The 20,097-nt window shown below is 40.4% G+C and overlaps 1 protein-coding gene across 7 annotated transcripts in view; it reads left to right on the top strand.

The window, feature by feature from the left end:
* The window catches only part of AKT3 (AKT serine/threonine kinase 3), a 281,463-nt gene that overhangs the window by 152,034 nt on the left and 109,332 nt on the right, over positions 1–20,097 (top strand). For 6 of the 7 annotated variants that reach the window (XM_043511466.1, XM_038396391.2, XM_043511467.1 and 3 more), the window contains exons 4-6: positions 4,826–4,937; positions 6,059–6,203; positions 17,182–17,313. In XM_043511466.1, the coding sequence (XP_043367401.1) occupies positions 4,826–4,937; positions 6,059–6,203; positions 17,182–17,313 (389 nt within the window). Of the gene's footprint in view, positions 1–1,401; positions 1,630–4,825; positions 4,938–6,058; positions 6,204–17,181; positions 17,314–20,097 lie in introns of all 7 variants that reach the window. The other variant, XM_043511468.1, reaches the window with a different exon arrangement.

Here is a 20,097-nt window from a genome sequence, read left to right as displayed (position 1 = left end):
CAACAGCCGATAAAGGCTTATGGCTGGAGTCTGCCCCCTATGGGTATGTCTATGCTGCAATAAAAAAAAAATCCCTGGCACTTAGTCTCAGGGCCCAGGTCAGCTGACTTGGGTTTGTGGGGCTTGGACTGCAGGACTAAAGTAAAAGTGGAAACACTCAGGCTGGAGCCCAGGCTCTGAGACTCATTCCCCTTGTGGGGTCACAGACCCTGGGCTCTAGCCTGAGCCCAAACATCTACACAACAATTTTATAGCCCTTCAACCCTGAGTCAGCTGACAAAGGCCAGCTTTAGCCACGCGGAAGGTCTTTTATAGCCATGTGGAAATACTCTGTAGCTCCTGTCTTGAACTATATACTGTACCTAACGGAGGCTGGCCACTATTGCATCCTAGAGTATACACCAAACTGCTATTTCAGCCTGTCATCAAGGGTTTTTCCACACCACATCAACTAGGTTTCTCAAGGGACAAATGCATGCCTTTCCATCTGATAAAGAACCTATGCCAGTGAGAGATTTAAATGTTGTCCTTGAAAAGCTAATGCCTAATTGGCTATACCTCCTGATTGGTTGGAAGAGTCAGCAGACTGACTCTTTAAGCCCAGCTGCAGCAGTTCAGCCACTGCTCAAAGCATTCAATCGTAGCTGTTTTAGCTTGTGCCTGCTGCTTCTTCCCAGCCCTGCCCCGCCTTGTGTAACTCCTTGGGTAAAACCTCAAGATCCACATGGGAATTAATCTCAAACTGAGTAACCCCATCATTGTGTAACTCCGGGTAACCTGGTTCTGATCCGGGGTTCTGACCCCTGATTCCAGCTCTGATGCTTGGCTCTGGAATCTAGTCTCTGACTTAGGTTCTGACCCTAGGTACTGATGCCTGCTAGACCCCACTGCCCCACTAGACCCCACTGCCCACATCCTGGTCACTGCTCTAACCACTAGGCCTGACACCTGCTTCAACAACTTGACCTGACTGTCCACGTTCTAGACATTGACAGTCACCTCCTGCATTTGCTTGTGTTATGCTAAAGCAGATGTCCCTTTTATAGGAATTGGGGTCCATTCTACATGAGCCACAGCTTCCTCGGTGGCATATCTATGATAGATGCTTACAATAGAGAGATGCAGAAAGGCACATAAAAGTTCAGTTCATACCCATGTTAAATATTATGCCTCTTGTACCCATCCATACCCTTAAGCCTCTAAACTTTACCTCTGTTTCAGATGCCATGTTCAAGCAGGGAGTGCTTGCTGTCCTCTACAAATGGTACAGCTTGCTGCCTTCTCTCAGGTGGGAATGCACAGAGGTCCTGGAAGAAGAAAGGAAGGAACTTACTGGTAGTTGTTGTTCTTCAGGAGTCTCCTCTGTGCGTTCACATTTTCCACTCATCTTCTCTTTTTCAGACTTCTTGTCACACTTTGGGACTCAGCAATTCAGGAGAATGAACTGAAATTGGTAGGGAGTCTGCTTCCTTTATATATACTCAGACCTCAGCCATCAACATCACTTGGGGGCATTGTGCACCCCAACAGACACAGTTTTGGTAGAGATTCCTTGCCTCAACACCAGGGAGCACCATATTCCATACGTGGGGATGCACAGAGACATTTCTCAAAGAACAGCATTTATCAGTACGTTTCTTTTATGGGTTTTCCCTTCCAGATTATATGCATATACCTGACTATGAGTACACTAAGGTTCTTCTTTGAGTGATGGCCCCTATTATATCTATGAGTACACTGTGCACAGGTAAACTATAGTAGTTCCTACTCAGGTTTAACGTGTATAGCTAACACTTGTATGTTAGGTAAGCTAAAGTACCAATTAATTTACCAGTATTGTAAGGGAAGTGGAGATGGACAATGAGAGAGGACATTTCTACTAACATAAACTATTTCTCCATTTTATATATGAACATGGTATTAACATCAGCTACACACACACACTCTCTCTCTCTCTCTCTCTCTCTCTCTCTCTCTGTAATATTTCTTTTTTGGGAGTTGAGGGGGTGGGGAGGAGAGGAATTGTATTTCCTTCCAGCTGTACCTTATGGCACTAAAGTGCTGTAGAAACGATTTGTTCTCAGTGGTCCACAGTTAGTATTCTACGGTCTGATTCTCTTTTGGGGATTTTTTCATATTGGCATGTGAATGCTAGGATGCAATTGATATGGTATCATTTAGCTTCGGAGAGTTGGGTTCCAATCTTGACATGGGTCACCAATTAAAATGGGTTGCTTGGTCTCATTCTTAAAGCTAAGGGACATTTGTCTATCTCACATAACCTTCACCAGTTTGGCATACTGTAGTTTTCAATTTCTGCTGAAGAGGGGCCTATGGCTGAAATGGTTTGAGGATGGCATGTCAGGGTTGAGATGCATCAGAAGAGCTGTGGAGACTGTGTTATATCTGGCTCAGGTTATTGCTATGAATGCCTCAGTTTCATGAGCACTAAATTAACCAAGAAAATTGTCAGATTTATTTGTGTGTTTAATGTAATCTTCTGTTCTCTCTTTTTTTTTTTTTTTTTTTTAAAACCTCTACCACTAGCATGTGAAGCACCAGTGTTTGCACCCTCCCTTATTACATGAGAGAATGCAATGATAAATCATCAGTGGGTGCCAGCACAGTACCTCTTGGGGGATCAGAAGTAATAGAATTTAGAGCATGACCAACTACATCAAGGCACTTTTTATTCTGTAGTGTGGAATATAATTAACCTGTTTGTGTCTGCTATGCAATGACGGAGGTTACTTCTCTTGATCAATGAGTTGTAATGCCTACTCTCTGTACAATAGTATTAATCATTACTTTATGTAGTTTCTTTCATATCATTCTGTAATCTTAGGAAATTACCTTTTGTGTTCAAGTTTCCCCAGTCTGTAGCAGAAGTCATCTCTTGCCTCTGCAGCTGGGAGCCTTCTGATCAAGTTAGCAAGAGTTCTGTGGTGTGTGTGTGTGTGTGTGTGTGTGTGTGTGTGTGTGTATATATTGCTTAATATGTGGTCAGTACTCTTGTCTAGCCACATCAACGAATTGTGTTGCAGTTGGAACCTTGCATACATGAAATAATCATAATGACCGTTTAGTATTCTTTTTAGCTTTTGTGGTGAATGAATGTAATTGAGAAGAAAACTGGCGATTAAATGGTTAAAGTTACAGAATTCAGACTAAACTTTTTAATAAAATCTGAACAGATGATCTGCCTTTTTTTTTTTTTTTTTTTGAACTGGCAGGTTTCAGGCCCTCTAATTGGCTTCCCAGTTTTACAGAGCAATTACAGCTTCAAGCAAACTTTGTCATCTGTGGTTCAGAATGGTGTAAAGTAAACAGAACATTTTGAAATACAGCTTGTAGTTAGAGTTGCTCAGGAGAGTTTAACTAACCTATCTAATTTAGATAGCAGCATCATTTTATTTGAAAATAGTAGTTTACCTAATAATTTGGAAGGTTTCAAACATTTTGTAGCCATAATGAATAAAATTAACCTTTTGGCATTTTACATCATCTTTTCATTTTAAGGAGGTAAATTCAATAATTCAGAAAGGTCCTTTGTATTTTTTTAATTCTTTTTATTTTTCCCCATCTTAGATAAAGGATCAGAAATGGCCCGAAAAGAGACATTTTTTTCTAAAACTGTATTGCCAATTTCTGTTGTTCATTTAGTATTATATTCTTTTGAACATTAGTCTCCACTCAGATGTTGTATCCTGCCTAGTATTAAAAGGTCAGAAAACTCTCATGGTTGATCTTGAATCCTAACTTCACTGAAGGATTTAGGATTAAAATTCGTAATTCTAAATTATAGATGGTTAGCATACAAGAACACTAAGTTGAGTCTGTTTACTGGCTTATTCATCTTTTTGAATGATAATTTAGACTTCCAACTGTTTGAATTGAGATTCAGCCTTTTAATTACATTTGTTTATGTATAGTAGCAAATTTGAAGACGTTATGGCGGCTTGTTCTCTTCTCTTGGTAGTGACCCAACTATTGCTTCAGCATCCTGAGCCAGCTCTTGGTAGCTAGCTTCGCTTATTCCTCTGTGCTTTGTACTTCACTTTCCAAACTCTTTCTTTTTTTCTTTGTAAATGTAATGTAGTTTTTCAGTAACTCGTAGAAAAGAATTGTAATATTTTATATTACAGTACTCGCTCATTCATCTTTACACATATTTTTCATTAGCTGTCAGTGAAAGGAGAGATCAACAAATGAGCCCTTATTCATTTTCAAATCATAGTAGGAATTTTGCTTACCCAAATAAATGTGCATACAATAGCTTATGAGATGTATGGGTGTGCCTGATGCCAGTAAACTTCAGTGCTTTCACCTGCTTGAGAAATATGGGTAAAACATCTGTTTTTGAAGTGTGGTGTTACTCTGCTTTTCTAAAACTCTTTTCCTTTTTTGCATTGGAGAGAAAAGATCACATTCATCTTGCCATGTGCAGATGGAAAAGGGTGCCTTTAGCTACAAGCACTACCTTGGCATCCTTGAACAGTCCAAAATCTAACACCACCCTCAAGTTGCACACCTGTTTTACAAATGGAGATCACTCTATCTGTATGAGAGACACCAATACAAATTCCATCAACTCCTCTGGCAGTTTCCTCCAGCCCAACAAATATTATCTCAGTCTTGCCTGCAACTAACTAGCTTTTATCCATGCCCCAAGTTCATCTAGGCATTGGGTAATTCATTCCATGGCTTTTTATAAATGCTGGATGTGTATAAACTATGTATAATTTAACTAAACAATTTTATTTGCTGTTCCCATATTATTATAGCAATACTTTTAAGAAAAAAAACGTCCTTTATATCTTTCTAGAATGCCAGCTAATGAAAACAGAGCGACCAAAGCCAAATACATTTATTATTAGATGTCTTCAGTGGACAACTGTCATAGAGAGGACATTTCATGTAGACACTCCCGAAGAACGGTGAGGAATGTTATGTCTTCCAAATTCTTGGGCAGAAGTTTCAGCACATCTACCAGTATGGCACAAGTCTTGATTTTGATTACTACATAATCTGATTATTTGTGTGTGATTGTTCTAAGAATTTATATATTAGCCTGTGTAAAATGTTCCTAGTTCATATCAAGTATAAGATAAGAACTTTATATAACTGAAGGGAAAGAATGTGCTCAGCTTATCCAAATTTGTGTCATGACATCTCTCTGAAGTGTTTCATCTTCAGTAACATAAACCAAATATGAAACTCATTTTTTTCTCTCAGTAGCTCTGAATTTCTTTTCATTCCAGTATATCTTTTGTTTTGTCAGAAAATGCAATATCCTACGACCACATCTTTAGTTATAATTACAATTCCTTGTTAGAGTGGATACTCTAGAATACACATTTATTTAAGTATAAGAATAAGAATTAACTCTTCATTCACGAGACAAGTGTGTAGGAGACATGAGATGAAGTGCCACGTAAGTATCATTACTTAGCTGTATTGTGATCCTTGTTATCTCTTAGTGCTCACTTCCAGTTGAGATTAATACCATGGTTTGGCATTATGTTAGAAATTACATAGCTACTAGCTTTCCTTTCGGTGTTGTTAATATTATATTAGTATAGATATATATACACATTTAAATTTAGTTAGATTGTTCTAAAAGCACAGCATTGCCTTATACTGTGTAATTCTTGTTTCTTAGTGATATTCCTTTAAAAAGCCCATCAAGAAACGTAGACTGTATAGGGATTGCAGAATACTGTCTACACTAAACCCTGAGCTTTACTTTGACTCATTAAGATATTTAACTTGCTATTAAAGTATTTACAAAATCAAACACATTTAATTATTGTGATATAATCTACCATGCACACACATCCTGTGCTGCTGGAACTAGAGCATGTACCACTTGCTAGCCTATGTAGTGTATGGGAGTAAACTGAAGCAAATTACTTCAGTAATTCCTTCATTATGTAACATAATAACTTTGCAGGTAAAATACTACTATGTGTGTGCATTCATTAGAAAACATTTGGTTGCAGAAGGAGTCAAGCTGTGTTAGTTTTTATTAATAGGAATTTTGGTTTATTCTTGATAGGGAAGAATGGACAGAAGCTATCCAAGCTGTAGCAGACAGGCTTCAGAGGCAAGAAGAGGAGAGAATGAACTGTAGTCCAACATCACAGATAGACAATATAGGAGAGGAGGAGATGGATGCTTCCACAACCCATCATAAAAGAAAGGTAAAAGGATACAGCGATGACTGATAAGATTCAGTGGTATGTATATAGCTTGTGTATAGTCGTGTATTTGTATAGAAGCAATATGCAAAGACAATTATTTATAGAAAGTTTCAGTTTACCATAAAGCATGAAAGTATACGTTTCTTTTATTAAAGCTGAACTCCTCTAATTTCGTTATTTTAATATAACTCACTCTTTGAGCCCACAGTTCACTCCTTCAGGCACCAAATCTTAATGGATATATACACTACTTACTTTTTCAGAGTCTAACTCCTGTGCCAGGGTTTAAAAAATTGTCAACTAATTCATTATACATTTTCACATTTTAGTTTTTTGACTCTTCCAGAAATTTGGAAATAGGAGTTGCCCTAAAGGAAAACTATTTGCCTTTCTCATGCAAATAGTCCTATTTAAATAAATTTATTATTTGCATGAGAAAAGTAAGCAGGATTTGGCTCTTAATGACTTTGGTCTTTCACAGAAAGCAAAATATCTGTGCTCTAGTTTTTAATAAGGCAAAACCAGGTTCCGCTATGTGCAGCTGTAACAATCTCTTCATCATGCATCATCAGGAAGGTTTGAATCCTGAGCTTTTAGCATTGCAGCACAGACTTCTACCAATTATGCTCCAGGACAAACTATGGTACATCAGTTAACAGGAAGAGTCCTATGTGAACCAGCCACTAGAGGTGGAGATTTAACACAGTGAAACAGTGGGTTACCTGTACGTGATTTAGCACTCTTTTTTACAAACAGCATGCCCAAAGATATGGCAGGGTCTTTCTGATAGGTAATGTGGCTAAATTGAAGGGATTTGGGTCTGCCTGGCTAGAGATCTGAGTACTATTCCCAATTTATGTAACTTCTCAGTGAAGTATAAGACACTGCGTATCAATAAGGGTTGTCAGCAGTACAGAATTAACAACACAACTTATAAGAAGTGCCTTTGGAACTCATGGTCTCCCTGTGTCACTGTGCAATGCATCTTTCCATAGGCCAAAAGGGGTGGGAGGGAGTAGGAGGAGGAAGATGAATTTTTTTTTCTGTGTCCTATCGAGGACATGAGCTCTCTGTGAAATCTGAAGTGAGATGCCTGAGAGGAGTGCATGTACAGTGCTACAGAATGTTGAGGGATTTTGGCAGCAAATCTAAAGCAAGCTGTAAAAAGCTAACCTCAGATGGGAAATGGTGATTTTTGATACCTAATAACTCAGCTGTACCTGAATAGAATTTTTTGAGGCCAGTAAAGGGCACATCCGTGACGCTATGGCTATTTCCCTGAAAAAATTCAAAGAAGGTTTCAAGAATTTTTTTAAAAAGGAAAATGTTAAGTAACCTTAAAACAGGGTGTGTTGTCACTTTCCCCGTATGTCCACAGAGTCAGCAGCCAGCAGTCCTGAATACTACAATAATGTTAATCATTCAGAATATTTTTTTCGTGCTTCTTTTATTAAGTCTTTTCTGTAGGAGAAAAGATAATAATCACTGGTTAGAAATCAGTCTAGACATATGATTTTTGTGACGCTCTAAAAGTTAGAACCACAATTTATAACCATATAATCCATCTACCCTGTCATTTCTTTTCTATATGGATTTGTTTAACATCAGGGGTTTGTGGTACAATCTGTCCTACACATAGTAGCTTTGTCACATGATTCTACATCTAAGCCCAATGAATTTTGCTTGTGCCTGCTCCATATGGTACACTTATGAGTAGAAGAACATAATCAGATTAAGAAACAAATACACAGAAATGGGACTACTCTGCTCTAGAAATGTAGTAAATTGAGTCTGTAAATAAAATGATCTTTAGAGTACATGATTTAATTTTGATAGACATGGCTCCATCATCTTCAGGCTCGGTACTTCTGTAAATCAAAGGTGGTGCTTTTCATAAATAACTTTAAAAATCTTGTAGCTATAAAATGCTAATGCCATCACTAGAATCCTAAAATACAGTATGCCAGATTAGGATCTGAAGATTGTTTTTATTCCTCTCTGCACTTGTTCTTTATGGGCAGGATCTTGCTCTCATTGAAATCAATGGCAAAACTCCTATTGATTTAAATAGGAATAGAATCAGTCCCTTTATGCACAGAGTATGTTCTTACGAGTTTTTCACAACTTGTTGTAAAGCCTATTCTCTTTCTCATCCTTCAAATAAAACACCAGTAGTGGAGTCAATCAGCTCTATACAAGGATTAACTATGTGAACTTTTTTTAGTTATTTTGGCTTCCAGCAACCCAGAAGCATGGAACCTGCAATTCTGCTCTCTCCATCTTTCTCTTACCTCATAAATTTGTTCTTCAGGATTCAGAATGAGTAAGAAAAAGGAAAAACAGGACCAGAACACTGGAGAAATAGGAGGTGAGGGGGAGGGACAGAGAAGAGAACCTCATCTAATGGATGGAAGCTCCTCAAGAGTCTAATTCCCTATAACCCTCAGGTGAATGGCTGTTTGCCCCTTTACCTCATCAAAGTTTTTAGTAGTCCCAGTTCTTTCATTCCTCTGGTTGAGTGGTGCTTCTTCAGTCTCCCAACATTCACCCATTGTATTCCTTGGCAGGCCTCACAGTGTTACTCTGCACTGTTTGCCATCTCTAAGCCCTTTGGTAAACTCGGGAAGAGAACAGGAAGAGACTTTTGTCTTCACTACTAGGTCTATGACCATGGCCTGCTGTTAAGCCACTACTCAAAATCCTCCAATGCTCTTGCCTTCCTTTGTAATACCTGCTTTGATGCGGCATGTGTGAAAACTAGATCCATGATAGCACTGATTTTAGTTTCATTTGTGGAGATATTAGATTACAGATTCTTACAATAGGACTGGCTTTCTGCCCTTCCCTTAATATACCTATAAATGTGTTCATCTAGACCAAAGTATTCCCTTCTTCATTGATGCTGTGCTAACTTTCTGAATGAACTTTGATAAGACTGTTCTCACTCCAATCTGTGATGATTCTGAGGGAAGAGATGATCCCTTTTACAGAGCCCTTAGCTGGTCACACAGATTTCTGACTTTTAGAAGAGGTATGGCATGAAATGCTTTTACTTTCCTTCTTCAGGCTCACAGAGTAGATGATCAACTGCCCTTTGGTAATCAAGCGGTTGTCCCATCCCCAGGGGGAGAATGGCCAGTCTTACAGATTAAGATACAAAGGGTTCTGCCCAACCATGACCAAGTCACTGTTCTGTTGAACAGGGATTTCTTGTGCTTTTCACTCTGCAAGAATCCTATCTCCAGGCCATTCTCAGGCAGGCAGTTTTCACTACTTCAACACAGGGAAGAGTAAGAAAGTTGTTTGCTGCATGTTTGTTTACAAGACTGTTAAAACAGAGCAGATGACCTGACTTCTTCTGCCAGAATTCTAATTGTGACTTGTGGGGAGTCCACAATAGATTCCAGGGTCCCAGAAGGGACCATTGTGATGATCTAGAATGACCTTCTATATAACACATCCCATCTTGATTTAAAAATTGTCAGTGGTGGCAAATGCACCATGACTCCAGTGATTAATTACCATCACTGTTAAAAATTAATGCCTTTAGAACACTGGAACCCCATGAAATTCTTTTTATTTTTTATAGTTTTTTATTTGGGGGGGGTTGGGGGGATTTCATGTTCTGTTTTATCTGTGTGTATGGTGAGAAGCTCTGGGGGATGGTTTGGATCTTGCCCCTAAAAGATGGGAGGCCCTGGGAGGTGCAGATTGCAGAGGGAGCCAGCCCTGTACTCACCCCACAGCAGAGGCTCCTGTCCTGCAGGGCTGGGCCTGCCAGGTTGCAACACCACTCACTCACATTTGCACCCCATCATTCCTAGAGTGGGGAGCTGGGCACAGAAGCTGTGGCTACAGGGTGAGTTTTTTATTTTATTTAGTTTAGACATTTTTTGTTCAGTTTTGTGTTATTTTGTATTTGTAAAAAAAACCCAAAAAACAGGGCTCTAGAGAAGACTAGTCTTTAGCTGAAGATATGTGATTAACATCTTCCATGTGGTCACCACACACCTTTGGTCACACATTACATGGTGGATCTGTTTGCAACAGCATAGTTATAATTTAGAAGTGCTCTTCAAGCATCTGCTTAAAAGTTCCATGCGTCAACCATAATGTAATTATGCTTTATTATATGGAGGCTGGAACATAGAGAAAATTAACGACAGTAAAAGCTGTATTATCCAGCACTTTACCAACTGGAAAGATCTAGAAACCGGCATTTCTGATAGGGTTGCCAGCAGTGTTCCCTCTCATTTTTCCCACCCATGTGCAGAATGAATTTTGTTATGTGTACCAATATGGAGGTGATGTGTGACACATCACCTTCATATTGGTGCACATAACAAAATGTATGTGGTGGGGTTGGGGCCAAGGGCTTCGGAGTGTGGGAGGGGACTCAGGGCTGAGGCAGAAGGTTGGGGTGCAGGGTCCAGCTGGGGGTGCGGGCTCTGGGGTGGGGCAGGGGATGAGCGTTTTGGGGTTCAGGAGGGTGCTCCAGGGCTATGGCGGGGAGAGCGGACTCTCCCCAGCTCTCTCTCCCCGCCGCATCAACTCCAGAGCTGGGACCACAGGATAGGTGCCCCTCCCCTGGCAGGTCTAGGCTGGGTTCGGGCCAGGGGAAGGCCCCCGTAGCTGGGTAAGGGCGCCCTGGCCGCGGCAGAGTTGGGGCCAGGGGAGGTAGGGACCGGGGTAAGGATGCCCCTACCCTGGTTGTGGCAGGCCCCTGAATGGGTTCCGCTAAGAAGGCTGCTGTGCGGTTGCACAGCTTACAGGGAACTTAAGTTGCCAGGTGTCCGGATCCGGGCAGCACTAACCTTGAGCGGCTCCCCGCAAGCAGTGACATGTCCCTGCTGCTGCTGCTAGGTGGACGCGTGGCCAGGCGGCTCTGCGTGCTGCCCCTGCCCTAAGCGCTGGCTCTGTAGCTCCCGTTGGCTAGGAACCGCAGCCAATGGGAATGTGGGGGCGCCACCCAGATCCAGCACCCTGAAACTACTTCTGCGCTCCAGCCTCTTGCCCCAAGCCTGCTCCCACACCAAAACTCACTCACTCCATTGGTAAGTATAACTTTTAGTTACCCGGAATTTTTAACTAGCTGGCACGCCCCATTCACGCAACATACCAGATAACAAAGCTTTTACTGTACTTGATTTTCTTTTTGTCATAATCTTCTCCTCTTTCCTCATTCTATACCCTTCCTTTCCTCATTGCTCTTACTTAGAGATCTATATTGGTTTGGAGGTATCTGGACTGATAAATGTGGATAGAAATTATATAATCTATATCAATATCTATTTAGTGAAAAGAAGAGATCAGAACGGAAAGTCCAAGGATCTAATTCCTAATTTACATATTTTGTTACTTTTATTTAATTTTGGTCATGCTTCCTTGGAACATTTTTTAAGGTAGTTGAGACATTCATTGTTGAGACAAATATTGTTTAGTATTGTTTAACTGATGGTGTGCTCTGTGCTGTATGATATAGAAAACGAAAGACAATCTTTCCCTTGAAGAGGTTGTAGGTTAATTTCTGTTGGACCTCACACCCTCTCCTGTCCAAGAGGACAGGATGCTTAATATATTCTGCTCTTGTTTAGAACTTTCAGTACTCTGTTTATTGCAAGAACCATATTCTCTCAATCTATGAAAGAAGCTACTACTGTTCAGCAACAGAGTAATTATCACCACTAACTAGTAGCTGTATCATGTACTACCTACATGTTGATAAGATCTATAGATTGATGGTAAAAGGTTTTTTAATTTAGAAGACTAAAGCATTCTGTGAGTTCTCTGCTACTCCTCAGGAGTTTAGATATATTATGATAGCTGTGCAATAACTGAGAAAGGTTCCATGTAATTACTTGAACAACTATCCCTCATTTTTAGAACCTAGAGAAATATATTTATAATCAGGATTGAACATTAGAAATTGGTGATAGCTGGTCACTGTATAATTAAAACATTTTGTTAATATACAGCGTGTTTCTGATTTATGAACTTTCACAGGTGCCTATTCACATGGAAAATATATGTAAAATAATGTTGTTTATCCTTTTTGAAAGTCTTTATGGAGTTTTAACAATTATTACACATTACATTTTCTATAAATAAGGATAAAAAAGAAAAAGTAAAGCACAACTGATTTTAAGTCTGAGTTAATAGAAAATCTAATGGAGAGGGAGCAAAGAAAAATTCATGAATTTGATGGGTCAAAGATCAACATTAGTATGTCAACGTGTTGAAATAGTACCAATGTGGCAATAAATCCATACAGGTGTAATGTACAATTACATCCATAATTGGAGGAAAAAAACTTGTAAAATATTTTTAGGAAAAGAATCATGCTAAGCCAGGAGTTCTCAAACTTCATTGCATCGCGACCCCCTTCTGACAAGAAAAATTACTACATGACCCCAGGAGCCGCGACAGAAGCCTGAGCCTGCCCAAGCCTCACTGCCCTGTATGGGGGGGCCAAAGCCTGAGCCCCACTGCCCAGGGTGGGGGGGGGGCAAAGCAGAGGCCTAAGGGCTTAAGCCCCCTGGTGAGGGGCCTGTAACCTGAGCCCCAGCACCGGGGCTCGGGCTTGGGCTTCAGGCCCAGGCCTCAGCAAGTCTAATGCCAGCCCTGGTGACCCCATTATAATGGGGTTGCAACCCACTTTGGGATTCGGACCCACAGTTTGAGAACCACTGTGCTAAGCCTTCACTAAAAATTAACTGGTTAAAGATTTTAATAATAAAATCATCATATAAATTTAAAACCAAGTAAAAGAAGCATTCTTGATTAGGTCCTTTTTGAGATGATCTCTACCTGTTAATCCTCTTCCTTCTCTTTTGTTCTAAAAAACTTCTTTGCATGATCAAATTGTTTAAACGTCTGGAGTTCATCATTATCAATTATCTTTGCTTTAGCTGGAAAGACCTTCACAGCTCTTTGTGGCCCAGCCATTGGCAATTTTTTACTTCTCTTTTTTTATGCCTCAGAGTTTCCTGTGCTAAATCAGCAAACATATTTAGTCACTTGCCCATAGGTCTCAAGTTTTGTGCAGTTCCAGATGTGGAATTTTTACAAATTATTTAATGATCAAATTTTCAAATAGATTACCTAAAATCATAAACTTCATCTTTAAACACAGTTGTGTAGATTTACTGTAGGTAAAAGGCATGGACAGTCATGGCAAATGAAACCCTCTATTTATCTATCTGCAGGTTTTTCAACAATAAAGGTGATAGTATTGATGTAATACACTTAGACTTCTTGAAGGCATTTGACTTAGTACTGCATGACATTTTGATTAAAAATCTATGATGATTCAAAATTAACATCTCACATAAATGAATTAAAAATGATCTAACTGAAAGGTCTGAAAACATAATTATAAATGGGGGGTATCTTTGAGTGTGTGTGTTTCTATGGTGTTCCACAGGGATTGGGTCTTGGCTCTATGCTATTTAACATTTTTATCAGTGACCCAGAAAAAAACTTTAAATCATCACTGATAGTTTGCAGATTACACAAATTTGGGGAGTGCTAAATAATGAAGGGGACAAGTCATTGATAGAGAACATTCTGGATTGCTTGGGAGGCAGGGCACAAACACACAAGTGTTTTAATATTGCCAAATGTAAATATGTACATTTAAGAACAAAGAATGTAGTCCAAGAAGGATGTTGATAAAGAGGAGAGGTTTCAGAGAAGAGCCATGAGAATGAATAAAGAATTAGAAAAACTGCCTTATAGTGATAGATTCAAGGAGCTCAATCTATTTAGTTTAACAAAAAGAAGGGTAAGGGGTGACTTGATCAGAGTCTGTAAGTACCTTCATGGGGAATAGGAATTTGATTATGGACTCTTTAGTCATCAGACAAAGCTACAACACGATCCAGTGGGTGGAAGTGGAAGCTAGACAAATTCAGACTAGAATTAATGGACACATTTTTAACTGTGAAGATAATTGACCACTGGAACAATTTACCAAGGGTTGTGGTGGATTCTCCATCACTGGAAAACTTTAAATCAAGCCTGGACATTTTTCTAAAAAATATGCTCTAGTTCAAACAGGAATTAGTTCAGATAAATTTTGTGGCTTGTGTTATACAGGAGATCAGACTAGATGATCATAGTGGTCTGTTTTGGCCTTCATAAATAACAGTTCTTCCTAAGGATTACAGGGATATTTTGTTCTCCATGGTCTACACAGTTCTGAGCTTCTCTGCTGAATCTACCAAGTAGTGCAAAGCATGATAGGATGTTTGCCAAGCAGGAAATGTGATTCACTAAAATATTCTTATAAATTCTCACAAAACATACATTAGATGAGAACAAAATTTAAGTACCAATGAGTTGGACTGGATTCAGACCAGAGACCTACAGCAAGAGGTCATGAGGTATTTAGTCATCCTGTATGTGCTAATTTAAGAGGTGGTCCTGTATCTTTTTATATTTTAGCCTTAAAAATTCTATATTGAGCATTAAAGTTGCAAAGCCAAGTACTAGGGAATGCCAGAATTACCTTGGTTGGTGCAACTTTAGTTATGCCCCTTGTGCATATGCATTATAAACAAACTTTAATTACATAATCACACACACCATCTTTCCCCCATGGATCGTCAGCAGGATTTGAACCTAGGAGCTTCAGAGCCACAACACAGATTTCTGCCACTTGAACGAAAGGAGTGAATGATTCAGAAGTCGGCTTTTATTTTGTATGTGTATCAGCCCTAGAGAGGGAAATAACGCATACTTGACCAGTGGATTACACAGGTGTAGGTGAGACAGCAGTGGGATGTTGGATATTGGGATTCCTGGGTTCTGTTTGTGGTTCTGGCAGCAGAGTGTGATCTAGTGGTTAGAGACATCAGTGTCAAGCATGCAGGTTTTGCAAACTCATTCTAAAGGCATCATGGCTAAGTGGATGAGTTTTGCATTGTTTTTGTCTTGGAGACCTGGGTTCTTTTTCCACATCTGCCTGAAGTGGCCATGTGCAACATCTCAATTACCTTATTTGTAATCTGGGGGGAATGATACTTTCCTGTTTCTAGGGTAGGGATATGAGACCTTGGTCAGTAAAGAAGACAGTGCATAGAAATATTAACACCAATCAGTAGAAGAGGCGAGACCAGAACCCATAGTATTCTGGCTCCCAGCTGAGTACACATTACCTGGGACCAAAGGTTATTTTATGGGAGAGTCTCTCCCTCGCTTCTCTCCCCTCCCCCCAATGTATGACACTTAAGGCTTGTCTACACTGGCAATTTACAGCGCTGCAACTTTCTCGTTCAGGGGTGTGAAAAAACACACCTCTGAGCGCAGCAAGTTTCAGCGCTGTAAGCACCAGTGTAGAGAGTGTACCAGTGCTGGGAGCTGTGCCTCTTGTGGAGGTGTGGTTTTTTTGTTTTTTTTTTTTTAAAGAGCGCTGGGAGAGCTCTCTCCCAGAGCTGCGCCGCAACCACACAAGCCACATTAAAGTGCTGCCAGTGTAGACTAGCCCTTAGCAAGGCATGTGTGTGGAAAAGCAGCCTAGTGCATCGTTGTTGTTTGAGATGTGTGACAGATGAGAGGCCTAATTGTCCATACAAGCAATCTTCTCTTTTCCTTCATAAGAGAGGGATGTGTGTGTGTGTGTACATGCATGTGCACACACGGTCTTTATTAGGTATGAGCAAAAATACCTAGGCATGGAAATGTGTTGAGAGTAGCCAAGTTGTGGGAGAATTATCATTAAATACCATTTCACTCAAAGCAAAACCAGGAATGAGGAGCACCCTTTCACTGACAAGATCAGATTTAGTGGATTAGGTTGTTACTTGCAGCTCCTAAATGCCTTTCTCTGGTTTGGCCCGTTTTAAACACTCCTGGATTTCTAACAGTTGGAGATTTCTGGGTTCCTTATTTTCCAGATTTTTAATTTTTTTTAGAGAGACTTTCTTAAACTAGAGTATTTTACATAGTTTTTAAATTTGCAATTTCTGTTTTCATGTTTTCAGTCTGTATTCAGTGTTCACAGTATCTTGACACCCTTTATTTGTGCCTTCTGTAACTTCAAAACTGTTTTTAAAGAGTTATCAAGAGGTTTCAGGATGGTTCCCTCAGGATAACTAACCCTATCATGTAAAGAAGGAATGAGCGATGGTAGACTCAACAGATTCATCAGCCTCTTTATCCTGCCTGCTTATATCGATAGATATGAAGGTTTCCAGATCTGTTTGCTGCTAATATTTTGATTTCTTGGAATCCATTTTGTAGAAGTTTAGTTAAGTGAAAGAAAATAAAAATGCAAACATAAACACCAGGCTGGTTCTGAAAACAGTCACGCAGTAAACTCTATACCCAAAGACTTAAATCAGCCAACAGCTGGTGCTAAGCTGCGAGGTCTGTTACTGGCATTGTATTGCAGTTAGTGGATCATGTATGGGTTTTTTTTTTTTTTTAAACCCATCAGTCCAGAGTCAGCAGCAGCCTGGTGTTAAAGGAAGCTTGTGAGTGGCCATATTTCTTCACTCCCTTTGTTCTGCTAGAGTTGATAATCTTTCTTAAACTGGCAGAATCCATGAATTTCAGAGATAGGACTAATTTGTTCTGCATGTGCTGTTGCTAAGAATGATTACATATGATATGATATATAAGATCACTTACATTATATTTTTTGAGGTTTTTTTTAGAGAATATAAACTGCAATAATTATATTAATGACTGCATTAAGAATGTAGTTGAAGCCTTAAACTAAAATGTTCTTCGCTATTCTGAATTTGATTGTGGAAATTCACTGTTTATATAACTTGGTCTTAACTTCCTGTCAATGGTACTGTTTGGTAGTGGCAGTGCACCAAGTGTGCGTGTGCGTGTGCGTGTGCGTGTGTGTGTATGTGTGTGTGTATATATATATATATATATATATATATATATATATATATATATATATATATATAAGAGAGAGAATCTGCATAGTACAAATCCTATTCTTGATTTTTGCTCCATCCAGACAATGAATGATTTTGACTATTTAAAACTGCTGGGGAAAGGCACTTTTGGCAAAGTTATTTTGGTCCGAGAGAAAGCAAGTGGAAAATATTACGCGATGAAGATTTTGAAAAAAGAAGTTATTATTGCAAAGGTAAGCTTATATTTTAATATTTTTTCTGCTCAAGTACTCCTTTGGTTGGGAAATTCCATATACAAGAGGCAAAACACCTGTGGTTTCTGATGGTAACTATAAGTTTGTAAAGGGATCGAAGTTCTCTTAACATTTGTACTTCATGTGTCTTTTTCCATTGCCTTACCAATTTAATGAACAGAAATGGATGCATCCTTGCTGTGGTCATCTGGATCTATGTTTAGAAAAGCATCAAACGGATTGTGCAAGTGAGGTTTAAATAAGAAGAAAATGTACTGTGAGAAGTACTGTAGGCTTACAGGAAAAGATTATTTAAAAGTAAACTGGGATCATTCTCAGAGTAATTTGCGTAAAGTGGAGAAATTAAATATAGCTTATATTTTATTCCCTGCCTTGCTAGGTAAAGCAACTGTTCATGGGATAAAGAATTAAAAGTTTCCATTCCTATGGGACAGGAAAAACCTGAAGTTTATGCCTGTAGGGCTGATGTTAAAGGGGCAGGATCAAATAGTTTAAACTGAGTGTTTGACTAGCCTGGTATTGCCAGCTGTTGTGATTTGATTCTTAGGCTATTGCTGTAAACTCTCCGTGTAGCCGCTCTAAGCTGATGGGAGAGAGCTCTCCCATTGGCTAAATTACTCCAGCCTCTGCAAGCGGCAGTGGCTATGTCGGCTGGAGAAGCTGTAGTGTAGCTATAGAGCAGAGGTGGGCAAATTACGGCTCACGGGCCACATCCGGCCCTTGAGACCGTTCTGCCCGGCCCTTGAGCTCCCGGCCGGGGAGGCTAGCCCCCGGCCCCTCCCTGCTGTCCCCCCTCTCCCACAGCCTCAGCTCGCCATGCCGCCAGTGCTCTGGGTGGTAGGGCTGCGAGCTCCTGCCGGGCAGTGCGGCGGCGTGACTGGCTCTGGCCAGGCAGCGCGGCTGTCAGTCCTGGTGCTCTGAGTGACATGGTAAAGGGGCAGGGAGCGAGAGAGTTGGATAAGGGGCAGGAGGTCCCGGGAGGCAGTCAGGGGACAGGGAGCAGGGGGGCGATCAGGGGATGGGAAAGAGGGGGTGTGTGTTAGGCGTGGGAGTCCTGGGGGGGCTGTCGGGGCAGGGGTGTGGATAGGGGTTGGGGAAGTCAGGGACAGGGAGCTGGGGGGGAATCCTGGGAAGGGCGGTTGGGAAGGGGGGCAGTCAGGGGACAAGGTGCAGGGGGGTTGGATGGGTCGGAGGTTCTGAGTGTGGCAATCGGAGGGAGGAAGCGGGAAGGGGCAGATAGGGGGCAGGGGCCAGGCTGTCTGGGGAGGCACACAGCCTTCTCTGCCTGGACTCCATACAGTTTTGGAACCCCGATGTGGCCCTCAGGCCAAAAAGTTTGCCCACCCCGCTGTAGAGTGTAGCTCAAAGTTCAAGGCTAGAGGCACCGTCAAATCATTTAGCGTGACCTCCTGTGTAACACAGGCCCTTAAATTTCACCTAGTTACCCCTGTATTGTGCCCAGTAACTGATTGTGATCTTTGCAATATTTGGTGGTTTATGAAAACCCCAGCTGCTGCTATCAGATTATTATGTGAGAATTTGATCTTTCATCTTTTAAAAAAAAAAAAAAAAAAAAAAAAAGTAAATTTCTTGTCATGTGGAAAAGTTTAAAAATTTGAACTCTAGATGCAATGTCAGGAGACAAATCCAAAGAACCCCAATCTGATGATTTTTGTTGGCCTGACTCATGATATTTGGGTGCCTGGGGTTGGCAAAACTGATAACCATAAAATTCTAATAGGATTTTTCTCATGCATTTTATATATTTCACTTTTAAAATATCACTCTATACATTTTTGCTTTTAAATATAACTGTGGGATGAACTGTGATATGCCAGAACTTGCATCCAAGGAGGATGGCGGCTATGGTGGCTTTGTGCCTTCCTGATTCTGGACAGCTCCAAGGGCTAGAGCAGCTCTCAGTGCAGTTTAGACAACCCTGTGGGTGTACAGCAGCTGCTTCTGGTTGTTCAATGGGTGTAAGTGCTCTTCAGAGTAGCCCTACCCCCAACACCTTTGTCCTCAGCATGGCCCTTATGTTAGTGCTTGTGTAGGGGTCCCCAGGATACAGTCTTATGGCTATTTTTCTTGGGTCCTGTGCTGAGAGAATCCTTACCTGGCTGCATGCAGGGCCTTTAGACTCCCTTTAAGCCATTTTCTTGCCCTTTTGTCCAGTGTAAAAGTGCCATAGTTGGGGTGGCTTTTATATCAGTTAGACAAAACCAATATTTTGGTTTCCCTTGTTCATGCTGATGGCTGCTGCAGTAACACTAAACTTAAAATAAAGTTAAAATAACATTTCTTTAACATACTTATTTTTCTATCTCTGTGTAGCAGGTTCTGCTCTCCATTAAACTAGTGAAAATGTAAAGTAATTCTGTTGAGATCAATGAAGTTACTCAGTTTACTTCAGAGAGCAGAAGCTTGCGCATTAGGATAGTGCCAGAGACCCAGATTTGATTTTTTTTTTTTTGTTTAGTTTGGTCTCACCCATGTTAACTAAGTAGCTTTAATGTCTGAGGAAGTAACACATTCCTTAATTTCTCAAGTTTGACCTCTCTAGATTACTTTTAATAACTTTGGAGGCGGTGGTGTTCAGTTTTCTATGGCTGATAGGGTGGTAGTGATGATGTGAGGTCGTGGTGAAGTTTAGAATGGGGGATATATTTGGGTCTTTAGACAAAATTTGGTAGATTCTCTTCCCCTTCCCACCACCTACAAAATGTGACAGGCTGGTAGGCACAGTTGATTGGCACACTAACA

The sequence above is a fragment of the Dermochelys coriacea genome, chromosome 3 (genome assembly GCF_009764565.3).
Source record: "Dermochelys coriacea isolate rDerCor1 chromosome 3, rDerCor1.pri.v4, whole genome shotgun sequence".
NCBI lineage: Eukaryota > Metazoa > Chordata > Testudines > Dermochelyidae > Dermochelys > Dermochelys coriacea.
The sequence above is the reverse complement of the archived record's forward strand: the minus strand, read 5'-3'. Positions and strand labels throughout refer to the sequence as shown.